General features: G+C 29.1%; 1 protein-coding gene across 1 annotated transcript in view; it reads right to left on the bottom strand.

Moving 5' to 3' along the window:
• LOC129911974 (tyramine beta-hydroxylase) overlaps nucleotides 1-22,578 on the bottom strand; it is an 88,236-nt gene extending 65,658 nt beyond the window's left edge. The window contains exon 1 of the mRNA XM_055990018.1: nucleotides 21,751-22,578. Within this exon, the coding sequence (XP_055845993.1) occupies nucleotides 21,751-21,853 (103 nt within the window). The 5' untranslated portion in view covers nucleotides 21,854-22,578. The remainder of the gene's footprint in view (nucleotides 1-21,750) is intronic.
• Nucleotides 22,579-22,907: the final 329 nt, after the last annotated feature.

Here is a 22,907-nt window from a genome sequence, read left to right as displayed (position 1 = left end):
ATAACTTGATATATAGTACCTATATCGCAAGTAAAAAATGTAACTTATTTTTTTTTAAGTTCAACATCTAAACATAAAATTATTTTTTATTCATTTTATAACCCTTACTGTTGAAAGTTAAATAGCAAAAATTTAAAGTTCCTATTTAAGAAAATTAATTATTTCAATGCAAAAATTAAGTTTTAATAAAAAAAAAACCATTGAAATTGAAGTAATTTTTCATTTTTTTTTTTCAAAAGTGTGATATATTTTACCCTTTTTGCTTCAAAATTCAACTGATAATATTTATGACCAAAAATTTTTTTTAAATAAATTCATATTTTATTAGAAAAAAATTGGAAAAAAGTAATTTTAAATTTTTCTAATAACATTTTTTTTTTAATTCTGAGTTTGAGGACCATTTTTTCAAAAAGTCTTGATTAAATTTAGTGAATTTAAATTTAAGAGATAAGAATGAGCTTCTGGCTTTTTAAAAATGTATTTTAAAATATTGTAGGTGTTGCCGTTGTTTTCAAAATATTTTTTTTGTGTTTCAGGTCAGAATGTTAGAAAATTGCATTTATCGCTTAAACGATGGAAGATTGTCCCTTACTGCCTTTTATATATTTTCCTTAAACTACCTAGAGAATCTTTTGCTATCATTTGTTTTATGAAATTTAAGCAAAAAAAATGGTTTTGTTAAAAAAAAAATTAATTTTAATTTTAAAAAACAATACGGCAACACCGGCAATTTTTTATCTATAGACATATAATGTTTAAGTTTAATGTTGCAGAACGTACTAAAGATTTTTTTAAACGACATAAATAAAACACTGAAATAAAACAATATTTAAACAGATAAATATATAAAACTCAATTTAGCACAATTTCAACAAAGCAGGTCTTTTTTTGTTTCTCTGTCAGTACCATACGTACTATTTTAAATTCATTCTTTTCCTTCTTGGAATTGTAATCCAATTTTATTTCTCATACTGAATAAATTTGCTTTGAACTTGAAACATCTCAATAGTCAATTATATTTATTCAAACAAATAAGAAGTTCCATTGAGGGTAAAAAAATATAAACCTACACCTACAACATCTCTACTTATCTACCCATACAAGGAATTTTCATGAGCCTCCATAATACAGACACCCCCCACCACCTTATTCAAAAGGATATAGGTAATGTTTGATCTATTCATCTCTGCCATAGTGTGAAACGAGGAAAACTTCTCAAATACCTACCTTCAACGAGTCACTATTACTAAAACTATATCTACATATTTATATTACCCCATCAGCAAGGATGTCACTGATGTTATGTGGGATATTCGTGTCAGAGTCCCATTCTAAAAGTTTGCCCTTATAACCTAAGTCGGTAACATAACGTTAGTTCCAATTAACCTCTCTCGTTGCCGCTTCACAGGAAAACACATCACGCAAAGGTGGTTAGATTGCCGAGAAAACTAGCTTGCTACTGCTGCCGTTATAAAGAGCAACTCTATACCAATATACCAACAAATATACATATATGCACATTCAAGTAGGTATATCCTGTTCCTTTTTGCGATATCGACCAACCATAATAAATTTAAGAGGATGCCACAGTTTGTGGGCGACCAGGAGAAAAGATACAAAATCTATTACACTCACCTATACTCGTCTTATCGAATAATAAAATCCATGTCAATTTATTTGCGCTTTGCTGATGCTTGGGATATAAAAATAAATAAAAATAAAGAACATGGATCAAACTTTATTTTTTGCTTCTTCTTCTTGAAAAATATAAGTTTTGTGTAAAAAGTTGTTAACTCAGTTAAGTAAAGATAGTTTTTTTTTGTTCTTTGTTTTATTTTTGAATGAGATTTTAATTTAAATAAAATTCAAGTATGAGTATCGTGTGTATTGATTTTTTTGGACTTTTGCTGGAAGAGAGAGAGCCATTTCAACAACAGCAGCGAATTGCACTACTCAAAATGGATTAAGGAGACATTTTAAGGTAAAATATACGACTGGATTGCTGTTTATTGTGCCGTGGTAAATAAAACTGACATATATCTGCATTTTTGGCACTTGCAGTTTATTTTTGAACTGTCGAAAAATGATTTCTCCATTCTTTATAAGAATATTTTTAATACCGAATAAGTCAACAAATATTATACATGAATTCTTCCAATTTAAAAAAATTGATACGTAAATTCTAAGTAGTTAAGATTTTGTCCCACTGCCTAAAGTTCAAAGAGGGGTAGGATGGCTTTAGTACTAACGTCGAATTGAAGGTGTTTTTGTAGAAAAAGAATTCTTTCACTGTAACCAACCCTTGGCCAATTTATAAGTTCAAGACAAATGTAAATTCTTGAAGTATTGGGACCGGATTAGCTGACTAAAGTTCTGTCCATTGTAAATAAATAAGCGGAAAGCAGAATTTTTCTAACTCTATTGGATTTGTTAAGGACTTAGAAACATTTTGCTTTCCACCAAAGTTATGTAAGCACTCCATATTCCTTTCCAAATCAACAAACTTTTAACCAAATTGAAATTTATTAATATTAGTGTCTCGCCTGGATATCCGAACGGCCATAATACCCAATATTGATCAATACATGTAGCCCTATACGTCAGAGAAGTAATTTCGTTGTGTTAAAACTCCCTGGAAATAACTTAAGTTTTGATGTGGAAAATTCAACTTCGAATATTATATTTAATCGTCACAAACTTTGTGGAAGCACTGCCAAGGGGAAAAGGCCATGGGAAGTGCCAACACTGGCATTTCACTGCTTTAAGGAAAAATTTCGACCAGAGTATGAGGCAACGCCGCAACGGTCTTGGCCTGTAACTTTATACATAAGTCAATGTTGAAGACTGGGAATTGAAGTGATAAGAAAATAGGTCGCAAGGATTGCGTACGAAAATGAAAACATCGTCTTTTCACGGGAGAGAATACGAAAAGCGAAAAAAAGCGGTGAAAGCTGTTGAGGGTTGCTTTGAGTGGGATAATAGGCCAGTGCATTTATGTATACTAGCCGACCCAGCCCTCGGAATTCGAGTGCCAATTTTTTTATTTTTTTTTATTTACAACAGTTTTGAACACAATTATACCTACCAAAATAGTTTCTTTATTTTTTATAGTATTTGTTGTTGTTTTCTTGCGATTGACCATCTTTTGAAGACAAAATACACAAGAATATATAATATACCTACTTTTTGATATATTTTAAACCTAATTTAGATATTGTTGAACTAAGCTTTAATTACGCTCAACTACGTAAAAAAAGTATCGAATAAGAAAATGCGAAGTGTAATCACCTTAAGGGCATTGTGTTGCACCTTGCATTTTGCGATTCAATTCAACCTGTTTCATGTTCCATTCGTTCAAATTCCATCATTCAATCATTCAACCTCCACCAACTTCACTCATATTTGTCATTCACACCATTGTATATATATTTCCAATGATGCAGAATGCTTATTTTTTGATTTAATAAACAATTTTTGTATTTTTTTCCAAAAATTTTTCCAAAAACAAATAGCGCTAGAAAGAAATAAAAAAAATTTAATTTTGTAAATTTCGAATTTTTCCACTTTTAAGGTCACTGTAGATAAGGCTTTATGGAACAAAAAAAGACGTTTTTGTTAGTTTTCCCTGAACCTCATCACAAAAACGTTTTGTCATGCGGCATTTATTGTGCGACAAAATATTAGGGCCTTTTATGCAAAAATGTAAACGTCTAAAAGTGAAAACTTGGCAAAATGGTAAATCAACTGTCAAATTCTTAGGTATGTTCTTTCAAGAGAGAAAAGGTCGAAGATAACTAAAACTTAGATAACTAAAACAATGAAAGTTAACCATATTTAACATGCGATCTTAAAACAACGCACCAATGTAAAACCACCTTAATTTGTTTTGATTTTCGCTGCATGCTTTCATTCAGTCATGAATGACATTTCATTCCAGTCGATTGGAAATTTTCCAACAGATATTCCAGTTGTTTTTGTTTTTTTTTTTTTAAATAGAATTTTAATTTGTTTAATTTCAGTATTTCGGTTAAAAAAAAGTGAAAAAAAAATACATTCTGCACTTCTAGAGGTCATTCTCTTTCGTTCTGTATATAATTTATGCCCTTTCGGTTTTTGTGGGCCCGGTATTTTGTACCACAAAATTCGTGTTCGCCGTTTGATTATATGATGATGATGATTATGAGATGCCCAAGCACAAGCAGATTATACCACCTAAAGTTGTATGTATTCATACGATAGAAAATTGGCCAAAATCCTGATTTTTCGCTCTGTGAAATTCACCTTTTAACTATCATCTTGGATTCCATTTTTTTTTAAATACATATTATGTACATTTCTGAGTTTATATTGGTGGAAAAAAAATGTGTATCACAAAAAATATAGTTGATTAAAAAAATACAATGAAAAATGTTTCAATGTTATTGATAAATAAATCACAGGCCAACTAGGTTTGAAAATATTAATTTTTGAAGCTTAGCTGGATATTTTCTGCAACTTTGAAAAAACACCTTTTTTCAACAAAAAATCTTAACTTTAATTTCCAGTCCATGTAAGGATTTGGGATGAACAAGTTACCAAATTGTGAGATCCCTTAAGTTCCCCATACAGCATATTTAGTTTGATCCATTACTTTTGGGACACCCTGTATATAGATCGAAATCATCTCATATTGTGTTGTGATACCAATAAGTAGGTACTTTTAATATATGCAAATAGCACTGATTTAATCTAAAAAAATTAAACACCTCACAAACTTTATCTAAGCTGAAGCAAATAACAAATAGTGTATTTTTATTTTATATTATGATATCTGAAATCTCTGTCCTTGCATTCAGTTTAATTTTATGCACTAATGCTTGCAAACCATTCGAAAAAAAATTCAACCCACACTATGACATCAAAAGATTTTCGAAAACTTTTTTCCCATCACTATATAGAGTGACTGACATTCACCTGGCTCAACTTAAAGAACCACTAGAAAAGTAAAAAAAGTGAAAAGAACAACTTTTTTTCGCCATCAACGTTCGTTCACACAAATTTCTTATTGCCCCCTTTTGAGTGGACTGACTTTATTTTTTCTTTGTCGATCATTGAAAATAAAAAACAGAAAAAAAATATAATAAAAAATACTTTCGAGTACTTCAACTTATCCTCTTCAAAACACTTGTAGAAAACCGGTTACCAAGTTACGTTTGAATTTCATAGACATCCCCGAGTTCTTTAGTAAATAAATATATTTTATTCATAATTTGTTCTTCTTTCCTTCCTGCAAAGTCAATCAAAAAAAAAAAATAATATAAATAAACGATTTCGACAGACATTTTATGTGTCTTTAACGTAAGAAAAACAAAAAATCAAAGCAGTTATAGAATGAGATTTCAAATTATATAAAATGTTTTGTAATTTTTAAAGACTTGACTTTTAATTCCTATCAAACTTTAATGAGGAGAAAACTCAAAACGAGTTTAAATTAGTTTAAAGGAACTAAATTCAAACTAAATGTTTGAATTCGAACTGCAATGGATTATCAGGACTGCAAAAGTTATTTTCGATGTTCAAAAAGAATACACGAAGAATAATTTCAAAAAATCATTGTCGGTTTTCACTCTTAAAAAACTTGACTTTATCAATTTATAGTAACAATAATTCTTTAAGGGACTTTTGTCAGTTCCAAGAAGTGATTGTCACCAACAATGGACAATGGACAGGTCCAGAAAAAGCAAAAACATTTGCAATTTTACTTGATGGAACCTTCAAACCAACCCTATCGAAGATCATGTCATCCTTAAAGAAGTTGATTCAACCATCTTACCGTCTGAGATCCACTAATAAAAAGGAATACAGTTCGAAATAATTGAATCGTTTATTTTCAAAACATGATAAGTCCACTTTTTTTCAAAATTCGTTTTTTTAACTGAATATGTTCTTAGGGGATAACCACACTTGCCTTCAACATATGAAGCATCTACTCAGTTTATATTCGATTTTACAGCTAAGCGAAAAAATTTTTTACTGTCAAAACATGATAAAAGTCCCGGACTTATCATCTTTTGAAAATAAACAGAAACTTTTTTATGAGTAATTGACTACACATAAAGAAGCAGACTACTGACTCAAAATCTAAGTTAAAAGCGTCTTTCAAGTATAATAACTACTCGAAACATTATTTTTTTTAAATTCCCACGCCTCTTTCCCCCCCAGATACCGCACGCGCTGGGGTACGAAGCCATTTGCGGATGATTATCGTATCGGCACTTTTTAGTGTTTTTTGAAGGTAAAAACAAATTAAAAAGAACTAAATAAGTAAAGAGAATGGTGATACGAATATCAAAGGAAGGTCAAAGATTGGGACTGCTTAGTACAAGCATTTATTATATCTATGTAAAATAAAAAAAATTTAAAATGAACAAAAAAATAAATTTAATATTTCATGTTTAATTTTCAGAAAGTGTCAAAATTTTAAAACAAAAATGTTTTAATAGTCAAGAGTGTTGATAAAAAAATAATTCAATATACATATGTACATACAATTAGGTATAAAGACATTAAATGAGAAAAGAATCAGTAAACATTGAACATAAATACAAAAAAAAAGTTTATGAGCGTGGTACACTGGTTTTTAGTATTTTTTTCAGACTAGTTTTATTAATATTAAAATCAAACAGATTAGTATTCAAATTTACAAGCTTACACATGCGAGTTAAGGGCACATGCATACCATAATTAGTACGGTGTTGGGGTAATTTTATTAAATCTAAGCTACGAAAGTTATAAGCACCTCTCCGGTAGTTAAAATTAATAAAATTAAGCAGATCCGGGCCATCAATTACACCCGTTATAAGTTGATGAATAAATACAAGGTCGTTATTTACTCTCCTTTGAGACAAGGTTTGGATCTGCAGTAGGTTGATTCGATGCTCATAGGAAGGAAGGTTAAAAGGGTCCGTCCATGGTAAGCCTTTTAAGGCAAAACGAATAAAATTACGTTGGACTGATTCTATTCTTTCTATATGGATGCTGTAAAAAGGTGTCCAAACTTGAGATGCGTATTCTAAGTGGGGGCGAACTAAGCAGTTGTAAAGAGCTAATGTAACGTAAGGGTCCCTAAACTCTTTCGACCAACGCTTGACAAAACCTAACATAGAATTGGCCTTGTTTACAATCAGGTTTATGTGCTCTGAGAAATCGAGGTTGGAGTTAAAGTTAACACCAAGGTCTTTAAAGCTATGCACACGGAGTAAAGTGTGATGAGATATTTTATAATCGTACAGACTAGGAGTTTTTTTCTTTGAAAAGGTCATCGTCTGACACTTAGTCGGGTTGAGATTTAAACCGTTCCTTGTACACCAAATAGCAAATCTATCAAGATCATCTTGCAAGGATATGCGGTCATTCACAGAGCTAATGCTTTTGTAAATTTTCATATCATCTGCGAAAATAAGAATTTCACTCTTACGTAAACATAACGGTACGTCATTAATAGCTAAAATAAAAAGAAGAGGTCGCAGGTGACTACCTTGCGGGACGCCCGATTTGGCAATGAACGATTTTGAGAAGGTCCCTCTGAATTTCACCTGATATGATCTATTTTTAAGGTAAGAAGAAATCCAAGTGATAAAACTTATAGGAAAACCAAACATTTTTAATTTAAACTTTATGATGTCATGAGAAAGATGATCAAAAGCCTTAGAATAGTCTGTATAAATGCAGTCGAGTTCCTGTCCACTTTCTAAAGCGAAGGAGCAATTTTGCAAAAATGAAAGTAGATTCGTAACCGTTGATCTTTTTTGCATGAAACCATGTTGTTGATTACAAATAATATTTTTACAGTAGAACGTTAAACTATCACAAATAACTTGCTCAAAAAGCTTTGGGATACATGAAAGTTTAGATATTGGCCGATAGTTAGTTATGTGGGCTTTATCTCCCTTTTTAAAAACAGGAGTAATATATGCGCTTTTCCATATGTTTGGAAATATACCCGATTTAAGAGATAATACGAAAATGTGTTGAAGAGGGAGAGCTAAAACGGATCTACAGTTTTTCAAAACTATCGGAGGAATTCCATCAGGTCCCAGAGAGCAATCATCATGAAGAAGTGAAAGACAGTGTGAGATCTTATCGAGCTCAACTGGAATACTGTTAAATGTAACTTGGGGGTAATCACGTAAATAATGGAAGTAATCTATATCTATATCGATGGGGGTATCAATAAAAGATTGACTAAAGTTATTTGCAAACGCGTCAGAGATCTCAATAGTACTTTTTAAGATATTATTGTTATAATTAAAGTTGACTGGATAGCCGTCAGACTTTTTTTTGAATTGACGAATTTCCAAAAACTTTTAGGGTCTTGTTTGATAGAAATCTCCATCGACTCAAGATATTCTGCATAAATACTATTAGAGAGAGTCTTAAACTCATCAAAAAGAGAGATGTATAAATCATGATTTTCCGGGGACATATTTTTCAAATAATTTTTCCATGCTTTATTTCTTTTGTTTCGGAGAGTTTTAAGTTCTTTGGTATACCATTAATGGCATATGCTTGTGTATTTGGATCTTTTCAAGGGAACTATCTCCGCTATACAACTATTTAAAACGTTATAAAAATATGACACCGCGTTTTCAACGTCACACGAAACTGGAATATTTACAATACCAGATGCACTAAGTTTATCAGATAACTGATGAAAATTAGCTCTCCTAGAGTCAAATTCATATGAATTGTCTTCAGAATTACTATTTACAAGTAAATGACCTCCTAAGTCAAGAAATATGTCAAGTGGGGGATGGTAAGGGTCTATGTTAGATATAGCAGAGGAAGATTCTACCATATTCTATTCCCAAATGTAACTGTTTGATAGACTGAGGCTTTAAAAAAAATTTATATTAATTTTAAATTTAATTTCACATTCGTTTATTTTCAAAGTATGATAAGTCCAAAATCGTTTTTATTTTTTATCTTTTGAACTATCGGTCCAAAAAGTAAATACCAAACGATATTCTGTAGCTAGTTAAAAGTTCTACAAAATATATTTTTATACATTTTGATACACTTAACAAAAGAAAATATAGAACGTTTTTTTTCTTCTCCTGAAAAATTTGAAATCGTGGACTTGTCATGTTTTGAAAATAAATGATTCAATTGGCTACTTCAAGCTTTAGAAATCAGTTGGACCTTCCAGTGATCTTCTTAATCTTTTTCTCTTATAACTACATAAATATCAGCTGCTTTCCACAAACTTTAAAAGAAAATGTGCTTTAGAAACGTTATCTTGTTAAACATTAAACACTAATTTTCTATCTCTGCGAACGCAATAAGCTTTTGAAAGGTCCTGGGAGTTTGTACTCTACTTTAACGAATTTATAAAAAGGTTAACATCATAACACTGGACGAAATTTTGTACCTCATCACATTAAAGCTTTCCATTACTACACACACCAGTTTATCTTGTTTTCTAAAATAAATTATTACTTTTGAAGAATTTTAAATTTAATGGAAACATTTAATAGGATAAAGAGATAAACTGAAAATAAGTTTTGATTCCATCAAATTCATGGATGAAATACTTTTGTTCAAAATAATTAAAAAATAAAAAAAAAAATGATATGTCGACATGTTGAGTCCCTCGAAATCTACGAATCAATTAATTTAGAACTTTTTAACCCTACATATAACTTTATATTATACACGTAATTTCCGAATCTACCTCAAATTGGGTGCAAAAAATTGTAACAACATTTTTTAGTAACACATGCATTCCCTGGGGGATGCTTTTATAACTTAACACTTTTTCACACCATGACAAATGAAATTCCTTCCATCCAACGAAGTATGAATTCAGGCTTGACGTTAAGGCATAGAAATACGATCGATAGCTACACCAATTAACAGTTAAAAATGTTTTTTGCTTTGTTTTTTTTTTTTTTTTTACCCTGACATACTGTTGTTTCAGCCATTTATTATTATTTTTTTTTTTCAACTTTTTTTTTTTTTTTTTTCTGACAGTTATTGTGAAACATGTTGAATAGAAAATAACTTTCCTCGAAGGTATCATTTCAAACGAATTTCCAATTTACGCCCCAAAAGTCAGGCCAATTTAAAATAAAATTAGGAGCGCCTAGTTTCGTTGTTCTTTATGTTTAGCTTGAAAGTAATATTTTATACAAGTGATGTATGGGTTTGATTTAGAAGTTAAGAGGATTGAAGGTAATATATTTAAAATTGAACATCATTAGTCTGTTATGTACTGTAAGAGAGGTCTATCTTTTGGAACGAAGATTTGTTTTTTTTTTTTTTTTTATATATGTACAATGTACATTGTACATATTTTCTTGCGATAAAATAAAATAATTTAAAGCATTCGAAAAAGAAATAATTATTTCTAAGTTTTTGTCAGACAAATGTTATCGAAAATGTTTCTAAAAATTTTGAAAAAAAATTATGCGTAGGTAATTAAGGCAAAGTTTTCATTTGGTTGAACTAATAATAAATCGACGCTTCGCAAAGGGCTATTTTGCTCAAACAAGCTAAACCAAGGTTGCCCCGAAGAGAAAACGAATAAAATAATTTTGAAAAATATAAGCACCAACAAAAAAGAAGTATGCGTAAAAATTGGATTTCAAAATCTTACAGATACTTTGTTTGTTTTTTTTTTCAATTTTATTTACCGAAACTTTTGGAAGCAAAAATTCCTTGTGTTTAAAGCAAAAAGCTGATCTTCAGATATCAGTATTGGAAACTAATCTAAACAGTAATGTCTTGAAAAATGTCATCAATACTTTTACATATGTACATAGACTCGACACGGGTTGGCCGTAAAGTGACTCATACCAAACAAACAATTAACAATAATTAAAACAAACAACAAGTCGATAAGTATAGAACTCAAATACTTATTACTTCATTATTTTCTTTTGAATTTTTTTTATAAAGGTATTTCTTGTCAAATTTAAGTCCAGTTCATAAAATTAATTTAGAGCTTCCCATGACCATTATTAAACTATTTTGAAGGTTAGAAAATATTATGTATTGATCACTCAAATATAGAAGAATTAGCGTTAAACGTAAAAACTTGCAAAAAAAAAAATGTTCCACATACGCCACAGTGACCCCTTAAAGGAAATACTTTTTTTTTAATGTTTGGATGGCGGAATTTTTCCATAAACTTTTTATGAGGCAAAAATAGTAAAAATATACATATTATTGACCAAATTTTGATATAGAAAAAGCTGCTATATAACTCTTCGATTATGTATACCTACCTATCATGTCTTTTTGCAAGCTCATAAAAAATTCTTAAACATTAGAAATTAAAAAAAAAATCTCGCTTTAATCTTTTATTAGATTAAAAGCCTAGAATTGCACACAAACATCATTTTTTAAAATAAATAAATATGAGAAAAGAAAATATTCTCATTAGAAATTGTCATGTACAAACTAATTTATAAATCAAATTATACGGTAATAATAAAAAAATTATACGTTACATATTTGAATGTTAATACCTACTCACGGTAATGTTCATATCATTATAAAAAAAAAAATAAATAAACGGTTAATTGTAAATTCTTCGAGCTCAAACCGCCCGCTCAAACCGAGTCCCTAACCTAAATTCAATTCTCTAACTTAAAAAAAAAAAAAATAAAATGTTGGACACCAAAAATATCTTTGTTTCTTCAATTTTGCAAAAAAAAAAAAATTAAAAAAATACCTGGCAATTACTGGGGATCGATCTTGGTATATTTGGGTTAATAGTCGAGTGCTCTTCGATCAGCAAGAAAATAATTTTTATAATTTTAATTTAAACATATTTTATATACGTTTCTTCATCGTTGATGTCCAATACACCAATAGTGCTTTATTGGTATGTACCTCATAAAAAATTTCTATTGTTTACAACAACAGTAGTTTTTTTTGTGGATAACAGTAAACATTTTAACCTTTTTCACTCTTCAACAACAAATAAATACTAACAATAGATAAAATTGTTTGTTGTTGTCTACAGTTTAAAATGTTTACTAAACTACATACGTAAAAAGTTTTACGAAAAAAAAAAAATAAATCTTTTGAGATCAATAATGCGATGCCATACATTTTTGTCATACAGGCACCCTATTTTTCATTTTAATTTTTTATCACCACCATGTTAAAGCAACACAAACCAAAAATATTTATTAATATTGTCGGATAGTATGGCTCTGCCAAAGCAAAAAAAAATATTCTTCAAGCATTTTTCAATCAAATTCATAGTTAAGCTATTATATCAAAAAAGCTTAACCATAACCGAACTTTGACATGGGTTAAATCAACCCACGAAATAATTATTTTCTAAATATTTATGTTTCCCTACAATATTTAGCTTGGTCTTTTATCGTTTTGTATTTAAACAAAATTATTACGAGTTATTTGCTACAAATAAAATAATAAACATTTTTAAAGCAAACAGCTGCCAAAACCCTTCCCAAATTCAAAAATGCAATTTAATTTTCTAATTTGACTAAACTATTTCTAAATGAAATGCACAAAGAAATCAATAATTTAATACATAAAGATTTTAGTGACTCATCGGTGTTTTTCAATTTAAAAAAAAAAAATATAGGTCAATTTTGGATATCTATTCAGCTAATATTATGGCACTTTTTCATTTTGTTTATAATTTCTTTTAAGAAATTTCATAGCGCTGAGAATATATTTTAGAATTTTTTTTTTTTTGAGGTGTGGTAAATAAACTAAACAACAATATGAATGAGCGCAATAAGTGCATAATATACAACTCTGGGTTGCGTGGCTCAAACATTTCATGTTATAACACTAACCACAAGAAATTAATGTATAGCCACTAGCAAATGTTTCCATATACCTACCTAAACATTTTTTGATAACATAAGGAAGGTGCGGGTAATACAGCCTAGAAAAGCGAAATTAAAAAAAAAAAAATAAGGCAAAACTGATGATAGCAAATGAGCATTATCCAGTTTGAATTATCATTATTGATCTACAACTGCATTTTTGAAACTAAGATTTTATAAGCCGACAGGCCTTATTACCCGCATTTACCTTAATTCATTATTTTTTCGAAATTTAAAAACAACTGCTCCTTAATGTATTTTTTAGTTCATTTACAAATAAAGTTATTCAAGTTCATTGAGCTTAAAATGCTACTACTAGACGATGGTAATTCCATTATGTACTATTTCAAAGATATTTAATTTTAATTAAATTACTCCTCCTTTAAAATTGAGGGGTATGGGTATCCCCAGCCAAGGGATTTCTGTTTTCTAAGAAATGTTTATCCTCTTATTGACATTTTCTATAGGTTGTCAAAGTATCTTGTCACAGTTCTATCACTGAAAATAATTTATATTTTATTTCAAAATTTTCAAGTTGCTAATCGCATCAAAAACACTTACAAATTTCAAATATTTGAATCTACAGATAAGTCCTTGAGAAATGCAGGTCGTAGAATACGAATTTTCCTATACATATTTTGAAACCTCATGAATAATCCAACTCTAATAGGTTCAGGCAGGCCAACAAAATATAAAATGTTTGTGAATTACATGAATTAAAATTAAGCTCAGCTCAATTGGGGATTCATTAAAGCGATCTATCCATAATGTGAAATTAAAATTGTTCATTATGCAAATGTCTTTTCATATTAAAAGCATAAAAATGATGGCGTTGTTTTAATAATCCCTACTTCTATGTTTTTCAACCGTGTATCTATTCATACAATTTAAGTTTAATTGACTATGAACACACATGGGGTAGCTAATATGTTGACTTTAGAATTTTAAATTTTCAAAGCTACCATCGCACTATCTAATTTAATTACACAATATTGTTTCAGGTGTATTCTAATTACTATCCGGTTAATAGTGCACACACAAATACACGTAACATTCTACAAGTACCTAAACCTAACAAACAATTTCGGTCCAGTTTGTGTACTTTAATTTAATGTTTTTTTTTTGGGGTAAATTCGTTGGTGATATGATAAACTAATGTAATAAATAATAAATTATGCAATTCTGAACTGATGATGATAGACCATTTGAATAGGCTATACAATTTACATATTTATTTTTTATGCTAATCTATTTGATTTGCTTAAATTAAAAAAAAAAAAAAAACATTTAGAATAATACAACTGCGTAATGTTGTATGTAATGTAATTTGGTTCAGCACATTTGGAGAGGGTTTCTTAGAATAAAAATTTGTTTTCATTCATAAAGATTCCATTTTTTTTTTTGAAAATGGTTTAAGCAATTTTGAAAAACACTTCGTATTCGTTTGTTTATAAAATAAATCAAATATTGTTTTTCTTCTTTTTGTAACTAAACCATACTGGGGTTTTTACTTCCGTTTTTCATGTTAAAAGTAACTTTAACTATGCAGTCCTATATATGTGTGATAAAAGAACTTAACATGAAGTAATGCATTTTAGAAACCTGAAATCGAAACAGGGTGTCCCAAAAAAATGATCAAAATGAAAAATTCTGAAAAAAAACTATCCCAAATCACTACTGTTTTTGATTATATGAAGATCTTGTAATTTTTTTAAAAGCCCCTACTTTGAAATAGTACTTTGCTTCCCCTGTCCATAATTGACATTATTTGTTTTTATAGTTACACATTACTATCTACTTGTTAATTGAGAAAAAATCAATTCTTTAAAATATTTTTTGTAATTCGTACAACATTTTGCAACAAATAAATTAGCAGACCATTATGCATTCGACACCAGGGTTCGGACTTTACTTCGATCGAAGTAGATTTACTTCGATTTTGGGCAAAAAATAAAATCTACTTCCCTACTTCTCTTTTTCAGGATCTACTTCTATTTCTTAATTGAAAAATATTTTTCAAGTAATAAATTTAGAGAAAGGGATTTAACTTCAATTTTAAATCTGGTAGAGGCATTGAGAAATAAAGCTCAACTGATATCTCAAAAGATTTTTTTTTTAACGATATTTTTATTGAACAGTAATTATATATATACAATTTGCTTAAAGCTAGTTAGTATCTTAAAATTTACATTGATTATATTAGTATTATGTTGGCACAAAAGGGGCCTAACGTTTTTACATTGTTTTTTTTTTTTTTTTAACTAAATTTACAGTTAATTGTCATTGTATTTGTTTAAAATTTTAATTCTGTTGGCAGGTTGTTCAGGTCCGGTTGTCATTGTGAAGGTTAGATTAGGGAGAGGTGAGGCTTTCAGCCACGATAGTGAGCTGACCCAGGATCAGCGTAGAATGAATGTTCTCTTCGTCGTTGGTTGATATCAAATCCTCATCCAAAAGTTCCTTAGCTTCTAAGTACCGCTGGTTAGGATGTCTTGGCTGGTTCATGATTCTTCCTATTATTGGGTTAGGGTGGTTGGTCAGGTTCTGTAGGCATCTTCTGCTTGATTGGATAAGGTATTTGTCGAGTTTTATAATTTTGGCTTCTTGTATCTCAAAAGATGAATGGAGGTCAATTATTCTTCGAATTCAAGATAGAAATAAAGGTTGTCAAATTAATTTTGACTGATTTTGAAGAATTCCGGACCAAAAATTTGTTAGATTGTGCTGAATTAACCGTTTTACCCTTTAGCACCGTTACATCTTTTGGAAAAGATCATTATAAAAAAGTAAAGAAAAATAATTTTGTTGAAAAATAATTTTTTATAAATAAATTTTTGGAAATAAATGTTCTGAAAGTTTAATGTTGGAATCTACTTCCGAAATTTTGGATCTACTTCACTTTTTTTTCAAATTTGCTTCGAAATTTTGAAACTGAAGTCCGAAAGCTGTTCGACACCCTGTATAATAATATTTGAAGGTATTTTTGAAATTATTTTAAGGACCGAAAATAAAGGTTCCTATCAATTAATTTCGCAAATATAAATTTATTTTTTTGAAAAACGGTTCCTATGATTTTTATAGAAAACATATTACAGAAATACATTATTCCAAAATGGATGATGAAAACTGTTTTTTTTTTCGAATTTATTACTTTTTTTCTTGAAAACATTTTTACTACCTAAAATAGTTTAAGGATTAAATAAAAAATAAAAAAATAAATCTTTATAAAGTATTTTTTGGGATAAATTTTCGACTTGTCTTACCTAAGTGTTTTTAAGCTGCAAAATATTCCAACACACGTTTTATTGTGAAAATTTCAAAACAATATAAAATTCGGTTTCAAGTTGTTAAAACATCTCCTTAAATGGTAATTACATAGGTATGCCATTTAATTTATTGTTTAGCAAAGAATTTAAGCAAAATTATTCTTGAAAATCATTTTTTTTATTATTTAAAAATTTTCAAAAAAAATTCAAAAAGACAATTGAAATGCCATTTAAAAGGAAATATTATTTATCGACAATTAAAACAAAGTCATAATAAAATTCATTCATCAGTTTTAAAAAAATTGATTTTATAAAAAAAAAAATTGATCTTGTTTTTAAAAATCAATTACAAAAATTTGTATTGAAATCGTTCGTGTCCTTAGGAGAAAGTCAGTTATCAAGAAAACTGTTGTATGGCAAGTACAGTTGAAAAGTTTTTTTTTGAAAAGTACAACCTTATTTGGTACATAGCGAGTAATTATTTTTTATTCAAATCGTTAGAGCCCTTTTCGGGAAAAACTGCATTTTTCATTATCAATATGGATTTGCATCATCATTTCAAGCATCAACATTTGAATTCTGCAAAATTTTTCTTACATATGTTTAAAAATCAAAAATTATGCATTTCAAAACATCAAAGTTAAAATGAAAAAACAAAAGTTAAATTAATGAAATTTATTTTGAAACAAACTATGCATGCAGATTCATAGCAAAAACAATCAATTATTTTTCAAAATTTTGTATATTTTAAAACAGTAACAATACAAATTTTGATTCATTATATTCTATTCATGATTACGAAAGTCAAATTATGAAATTAATATATGTACATAATTTTGCATGTATGCTAACGAGGAACTAAGCGAATGCTTTGTAGTGGATATTTTGTAAAAGTTTTTGATTACCATGCAGTAAAATAAAATGCATTTATTATGAAATTATATCAAGGATGAGTTTTAAAATAAATTAAAAGTCAGTTTTGTGCTATTCTAAAGTTGTTTTTTTTCAATTAGTATTCATTTCCTGTAAAAAAAAATATGTACTAAAGTTGGAGCTACATACATTGCATTTTAAATTGTTAAAATATTTTATTAATAGAACACACTTAAGGCTGGGATTATTATCAAACGTAAAAAAAATTGAAGAAAATAATGCTAGAATGACAACCACACTACCATTTTGTTCACAATGTTTCTCAAAGATGTTAAGGCCTTTATTTAATGTTAGGAAATCAATTTTACTATTAAAATAATATTTTTTAAATGAATCTCAGTGCTGATATCACTAATAACTTTAAAAGATTGCAATGACTTAAACTTAAAGGAAATTGGTTCATGGTGGCGTATACGTAACATTTGTTTTTAATAAAATTTATTTTAAATTTATATTTCGTTATAGCTCAACAGTATTAGTTGCATCATATTAAAATAAAATTCTTTGTAAAAGAACTAAAATATTTAATCTTTTGTGATAAAAATCCTTAAAGAAAAAGGATGAAAGAAAAATTTGTACAGTGTAGTTACAAACATTTTGCTTATAGGCACAATTCTCCCAACAATTTTAATTGTATGTCAGTCAAATATTAAGCTATAACGAAAGTTCTTGATTTAGATTTGTTCAGAATTTATGAACTGACGGATTGTTTACCTGCATCATACAGTAACTTTTCGTAAATAAGGACTGGGATGGGAAAGCTTTTATATCCTATTTATCCATACTAACACACTTAATTTCTGTACTTTTGCAATTAGCATTTTCATCTTTGATTTTCCCTACGATAATGCGAAGGTTATTATTAATTGAACAAAAATATGGAATAAAAATTGATTAAAATGTTCATGATTTCATTAAAAAAAAGATGAATTTTTAAGCTTTGATTTTCCCGTTAATAATTAATTTCAACGAAAGATGGGAAATAAAAAAAGACAAAGTTTAGACAGCAAAAAGGTTAGAAATATCTTGTTATATTCGAGTAGGGAGAAATTTAGATGTAGTTTAATGGAAATTAAATAATTATATAAAAGAAAGTAAAAAAACGCAGGAAAAAAAACGCTAATTAATAAATTATTATCAATTAATTTCAAAGTTACTCTGATTTTACAAAAAAAAAAATATATATCGTCGCCGTTCAATGAAAACTCCCTAAGTCCATTTCGACTTCAGTTACATTTTCCAAGTTACCCAATAACCAAAGCTTTATTTTTCAATTGTAACAAAGCAATTATTTTACCGAAATGTTAACGAACACGTAGATTAGACTATTTTTTAATTTTTAATATTGGATAACCAATTTCTAATGCGATTTCTCAAAAAGTGAAAAAAGGACTTAGGGAGTTTTCATTGAACGGCGACGATATATACCTATATAAAATGAACACTATAAGATTCTTATTTGAAACTTGAAAGCAACAAGAAATCAAAAAAATCCTATCAGTTATCACCAACAATCGCTAATAAAACTTACGAATGATTTTATTCAGTGTCGTTAAAAAAAATATTTCAACTCAAAGATGAACCCATTTACATCCAAGAAAGTTTTTAACGGTTAAATTGCTTGACAATTAAAATTGCCATTAAACCATTGGCTTTATTAATACTCATACAAGCTGATAGTCTCAATAGCAGCTTTTTCAATTCCTGCCAAATACATTTTACGACCAAAAATAACAGCAAATCTTTAGAAAACGTCTTTTTAGATCCATAACCATTTTTATTCTTTTGAGTTCTTCGCTATTAGGTGTATCGATGAATTATTTTATATGAAAACTTCTAATTTTTGGTTGTTTTTAGAAAAAAAAAATCTCTTGCATATTTTTATTATATGTATAGATATGTATGTATAATTAAATTCAAACTTTGAAAACAACTTACGTATGAACCGATGAGGTTGATGTTACTTTTCTTTGGAAAGAAATATCCTCCGTGATGTTGTTGCTGTTTTAAAAATTCTGAGTGCAAGCAACTGATAGCCGACAAATTTTAAATCTTTAATTTCGATCAGGTCAGAAATATACAAAATGAATAGTATGTGAATATGACTGAATGAAAATTTTTTAGACAGGAAAACAAATGTTTGCTTTCTCTAAACAGGTAGTTTTAAAGATGTTTGTAGGAGCTCAATACCCTAAAAGTTTATTAATTTTGTTTCATTTACCACACAGAGAAAAATAGACCACATAAAATAGAACAAAAACAATAAGATTTCTCTATGGTTTTCATCCAAGAAGGAAACCTTATTAAAACAATCGGGTTTTCCTTATTGTTTTAAAATCTGCAAAAAAATAAAAAAAACGATGACCAGGCTGGGAATCGAACTGGAGACTTCAAATCATCAGTCGCCCACCTTACCACCTGAACCAACCTGCCATGAAAATATTGATCGCGATTTTTGTTCTAGTGCTAAGTTGCAAAAAAAATCAACTTTTCAGTCAAATTTTAATAAGATTTTCTCTATAAAAATAATATGAAATCTCCTTAAAAAAACCTTATTAATCGTTGATTTTAATAAGATTTACTTATGAAATGTATGGACGGTAAAACAATATGGCAATCTGTTAGTTTTTAACGGGTCATATTTTTCTCTGTGCAACACATTCTAAACGCCTAAAATAATATTGTTTTTCAAAGCAAAACGCTTTTGAACCAAACCGTATTTTTCCAAAGGATTTTTGTGTGCTGATTCTGAATCAAAAAGCTAAAATTTTTATGGCACTTCACTTTTATTTGGCACTTCACTTTTTTTTAACTTTTTCAATATAAACAGGCCAAAACCTCAGTTTTTGGGTAGTTTAGACAACGAATAACACTTTGCAAAACTGCAAAGAAGGAAATAGAAATTTTTGATTTCAGATTGAGATCCAAGACAACAAAATATTAAGGAAATATGTTTATTTTGGTTTTAATTTTAAAAATTAGATTTTGAGTCATGCCAAAAAAAATATTAAATATCGAATATAGTGATGAAAATAATATATGTATTTCTTTTGTTTTATTCTTGAATAAGACATTAATTCTTGAATTGCCATTGCATTTTTAAGTTAATAGTTTGATATAATTGATTTTTTTTTTTTTTTGAATAAATGAATGAATAATATTTGAAAATCTCGGTTTAGTTAAAAAATACATTTTTGGGTTTAAAACGGCTAATTTTTTTTAAAGTTTCTGACTAGGACTTTTTTGAAAACATTCTTGACTTTTCATATTGCGAAAGCATAAAAATTCCATTGTGACCAAAATCAATATTTTACCAGTGTTTATTTTGAAAACAACGGAATTTCAAAATTTCTGCTGTTTTATGAAATTGCACACTAAATGCACAGACCCAGGAATGGTTGAGAGTTGTAAGTCACTTAGCATTGGTACACTGTCTGTGGTTTATTATCAAAATATTATTAAATTTTATTTAGAGCTCTATTTTCGAATGTAAACTCTACACATACCTATTTCATTATGATTCAAAGCTGTTTTATCAACAAAAAAAACTCATATCCCCCGAAACCAAACATTTCTCAACTAACAATAAATCAACTAAATAGATTTTGTGCAGCTTAAGTGCTTGCAACCATTATTCATTTTTAACTTTTTTAAACACTTTAGATAAAAAGTCCCAATAACAAAAAGAGGGGACTAGGTGGTCTTTCAGGACTTCAGACTTTTTCGCCAAATTCTTCGATATTTAATTGCTTGCTACAAACTCTTCAAAACACTTCATACCAGGCCAATTACCAACGTAACACGTACCTAATCTTTTTTTTTACAAAATTCATTAATTTATTTCTATATTCCCGCACGTTTCAACATTAAAAAACAAAAACTCATTTAACTTCAAATCCATTGATTTATTTGTACACAAAACCGCCAAAATTAAGGTAATAAAATTATATACCTAACCTTCTTCAAGACATTTCAATACCAACTTTTATTCATTTTGAAATGAAAAAAAGTATAATTTAACTCGTGCCACTTAAAGTAATTTGTGCTTAAGCCATTTCCCAACAGCACTACACCAAAACCCTACACCAAAAAAAAACCAAACTCACCCACATTCAAGAGTGCTTTTTATATTTTTATGTCATTAAATAATATTTCTTGGCATAATAAGCAACTGGTTCTGCCACACAACACTAAAAGCGCACACACCTCTACCACCAACTTCCTGCAAGATGTTTCTTCCACTTGGATCAAAGAATTACCCCCAAAAGTTATGTCTACCGGTGGAATACGAAAAAAAATTTAATTTTTCACTACACGGTTATAGAGTCATTTCAGTTTGGCTCTCAAAGAGGAGCAACCAACAAAAAAAAAATATAATAAGAAAGTAAGATGATACAATTCACATTTCAAGCTGCTCAGGATTATTCTTTGTTGAGACACTTAAATTTACGTCCTCTGTGCCGCAGCTCAAAAGCCGCAGCTATATTCCTATTTCCCAGAAATTTGATGCAAAAGAAGTGCCATCATATGGTAATAAAGTTATATTCTTTTTTTTTTTTTCCTTACGAATTTTTGAATTGGTCGTAAAAAAGTATGATTTAAAGTTTTTAAAAGTAAAGTAATTTAAAAAAAGAATATTTAATATTCTCAGCACTTATAATTTCAAATTAAAAAAAAAATAAATAAATAAAACTTACTGTTTGCATGGCTTTTTAATGGCATGCATCCAAGCAAAATGACTAGAAGAAATCCAATCCAAAGCACCTGACGCGGCATAATGGAACCAGGCGATGTTAGCATAATGATTCTATATTAAATTAAGGACCTCTTAACGTAAATCACTTGTTTATTTATATTTGTTATCCACTCAAATGTACAACAAGTCGATAAACGACTTATTACCGACAATCGTCAAATCGTACGAACTTGATAAATCGACAATCTTTTTATGTTTGATCTTCTCGTTTATCCCACAGGAATCATCAGTAAAAGTCTGAAAACGACACACGTTTTTTTTATTTTGATAAACACTCTTATTTTGATTTATTTGTCGCTAGCGTACACCACGCGAAAACGAGGACGAGAACATAAACGAGACTATCTCACTTGAAAAAAAACACCAAAAAATGAAAAAAAAAATATTAAACCACCACACACAGTCAAACACAAAATAATACTCAAGTTAATAATAATGAATTGCTCCCGAAGGATGTGAAACAAGCGCGCAACATACAAAACGAACGTACTTTACTAACGAACGAACGAAGAAAATTGAACGGAACCTAAGCTCGTCGTAGAATAAAATTAGGATATCCTTCCATCCAGAACGACACGGATGGTCTGGCTTGGCTGGTGTGAACGCAAACGAATTTTGTGTCCTGTTTTGTGTGCTGTGCGAGGTTTCTCTGATGGTTTTGATTCAGTTTAGAGTACTTCAGTCAGACAAGTAAAACAGTACTACAGACACATAGAGTTGCGAGCGCCGTCGTCGGTCGTCCTTGTCGTTATCCTTGCACGCTTGCTATTCGAGTGCGATTAAGAATGATTTCAAAATGCTCACTGCCATTTATATCTTCATCCGTTGTGCGCTTCCTGTTTTCCTGGCTGCTGTTGTTTACGTTTTTTTTTTTTTGTTGGTGTTTTGTTTTTGTATTTGCTTCTTGTTGTTTTTTGTTGTTTTTGTTTGGGGTTTGGTTTTTTTTTTTGTGCACTGCTGTTTGCCAATTGGGGATGATTTTTTTAAATCTTTTTTTATAGGGTTGCCGTATGTTGAATCTATTAAATTATATCTTTAATCCTGATTTGTTACATAAATATTGAGAGTTATGTTCATTCATGAAAATTATAAATAATG

This window comes from Episyrphus balteatus, chromosome 2 (assembly GCF_945859705.1).
Source record: "Episyrphus balteatus chromosome 2, idEpiBalt1.1, whole genome shotgun sequence".
Taxonomy (NCBI): Eukaryota; Metazoa; Arthropoda; class Insecta; order Diptera; family Syrphidae; genus Episyrphus; species Episyrphus balteatus.
This window is presented reverse-complemented; position numbering and strand designations above follow the sequence as displayed.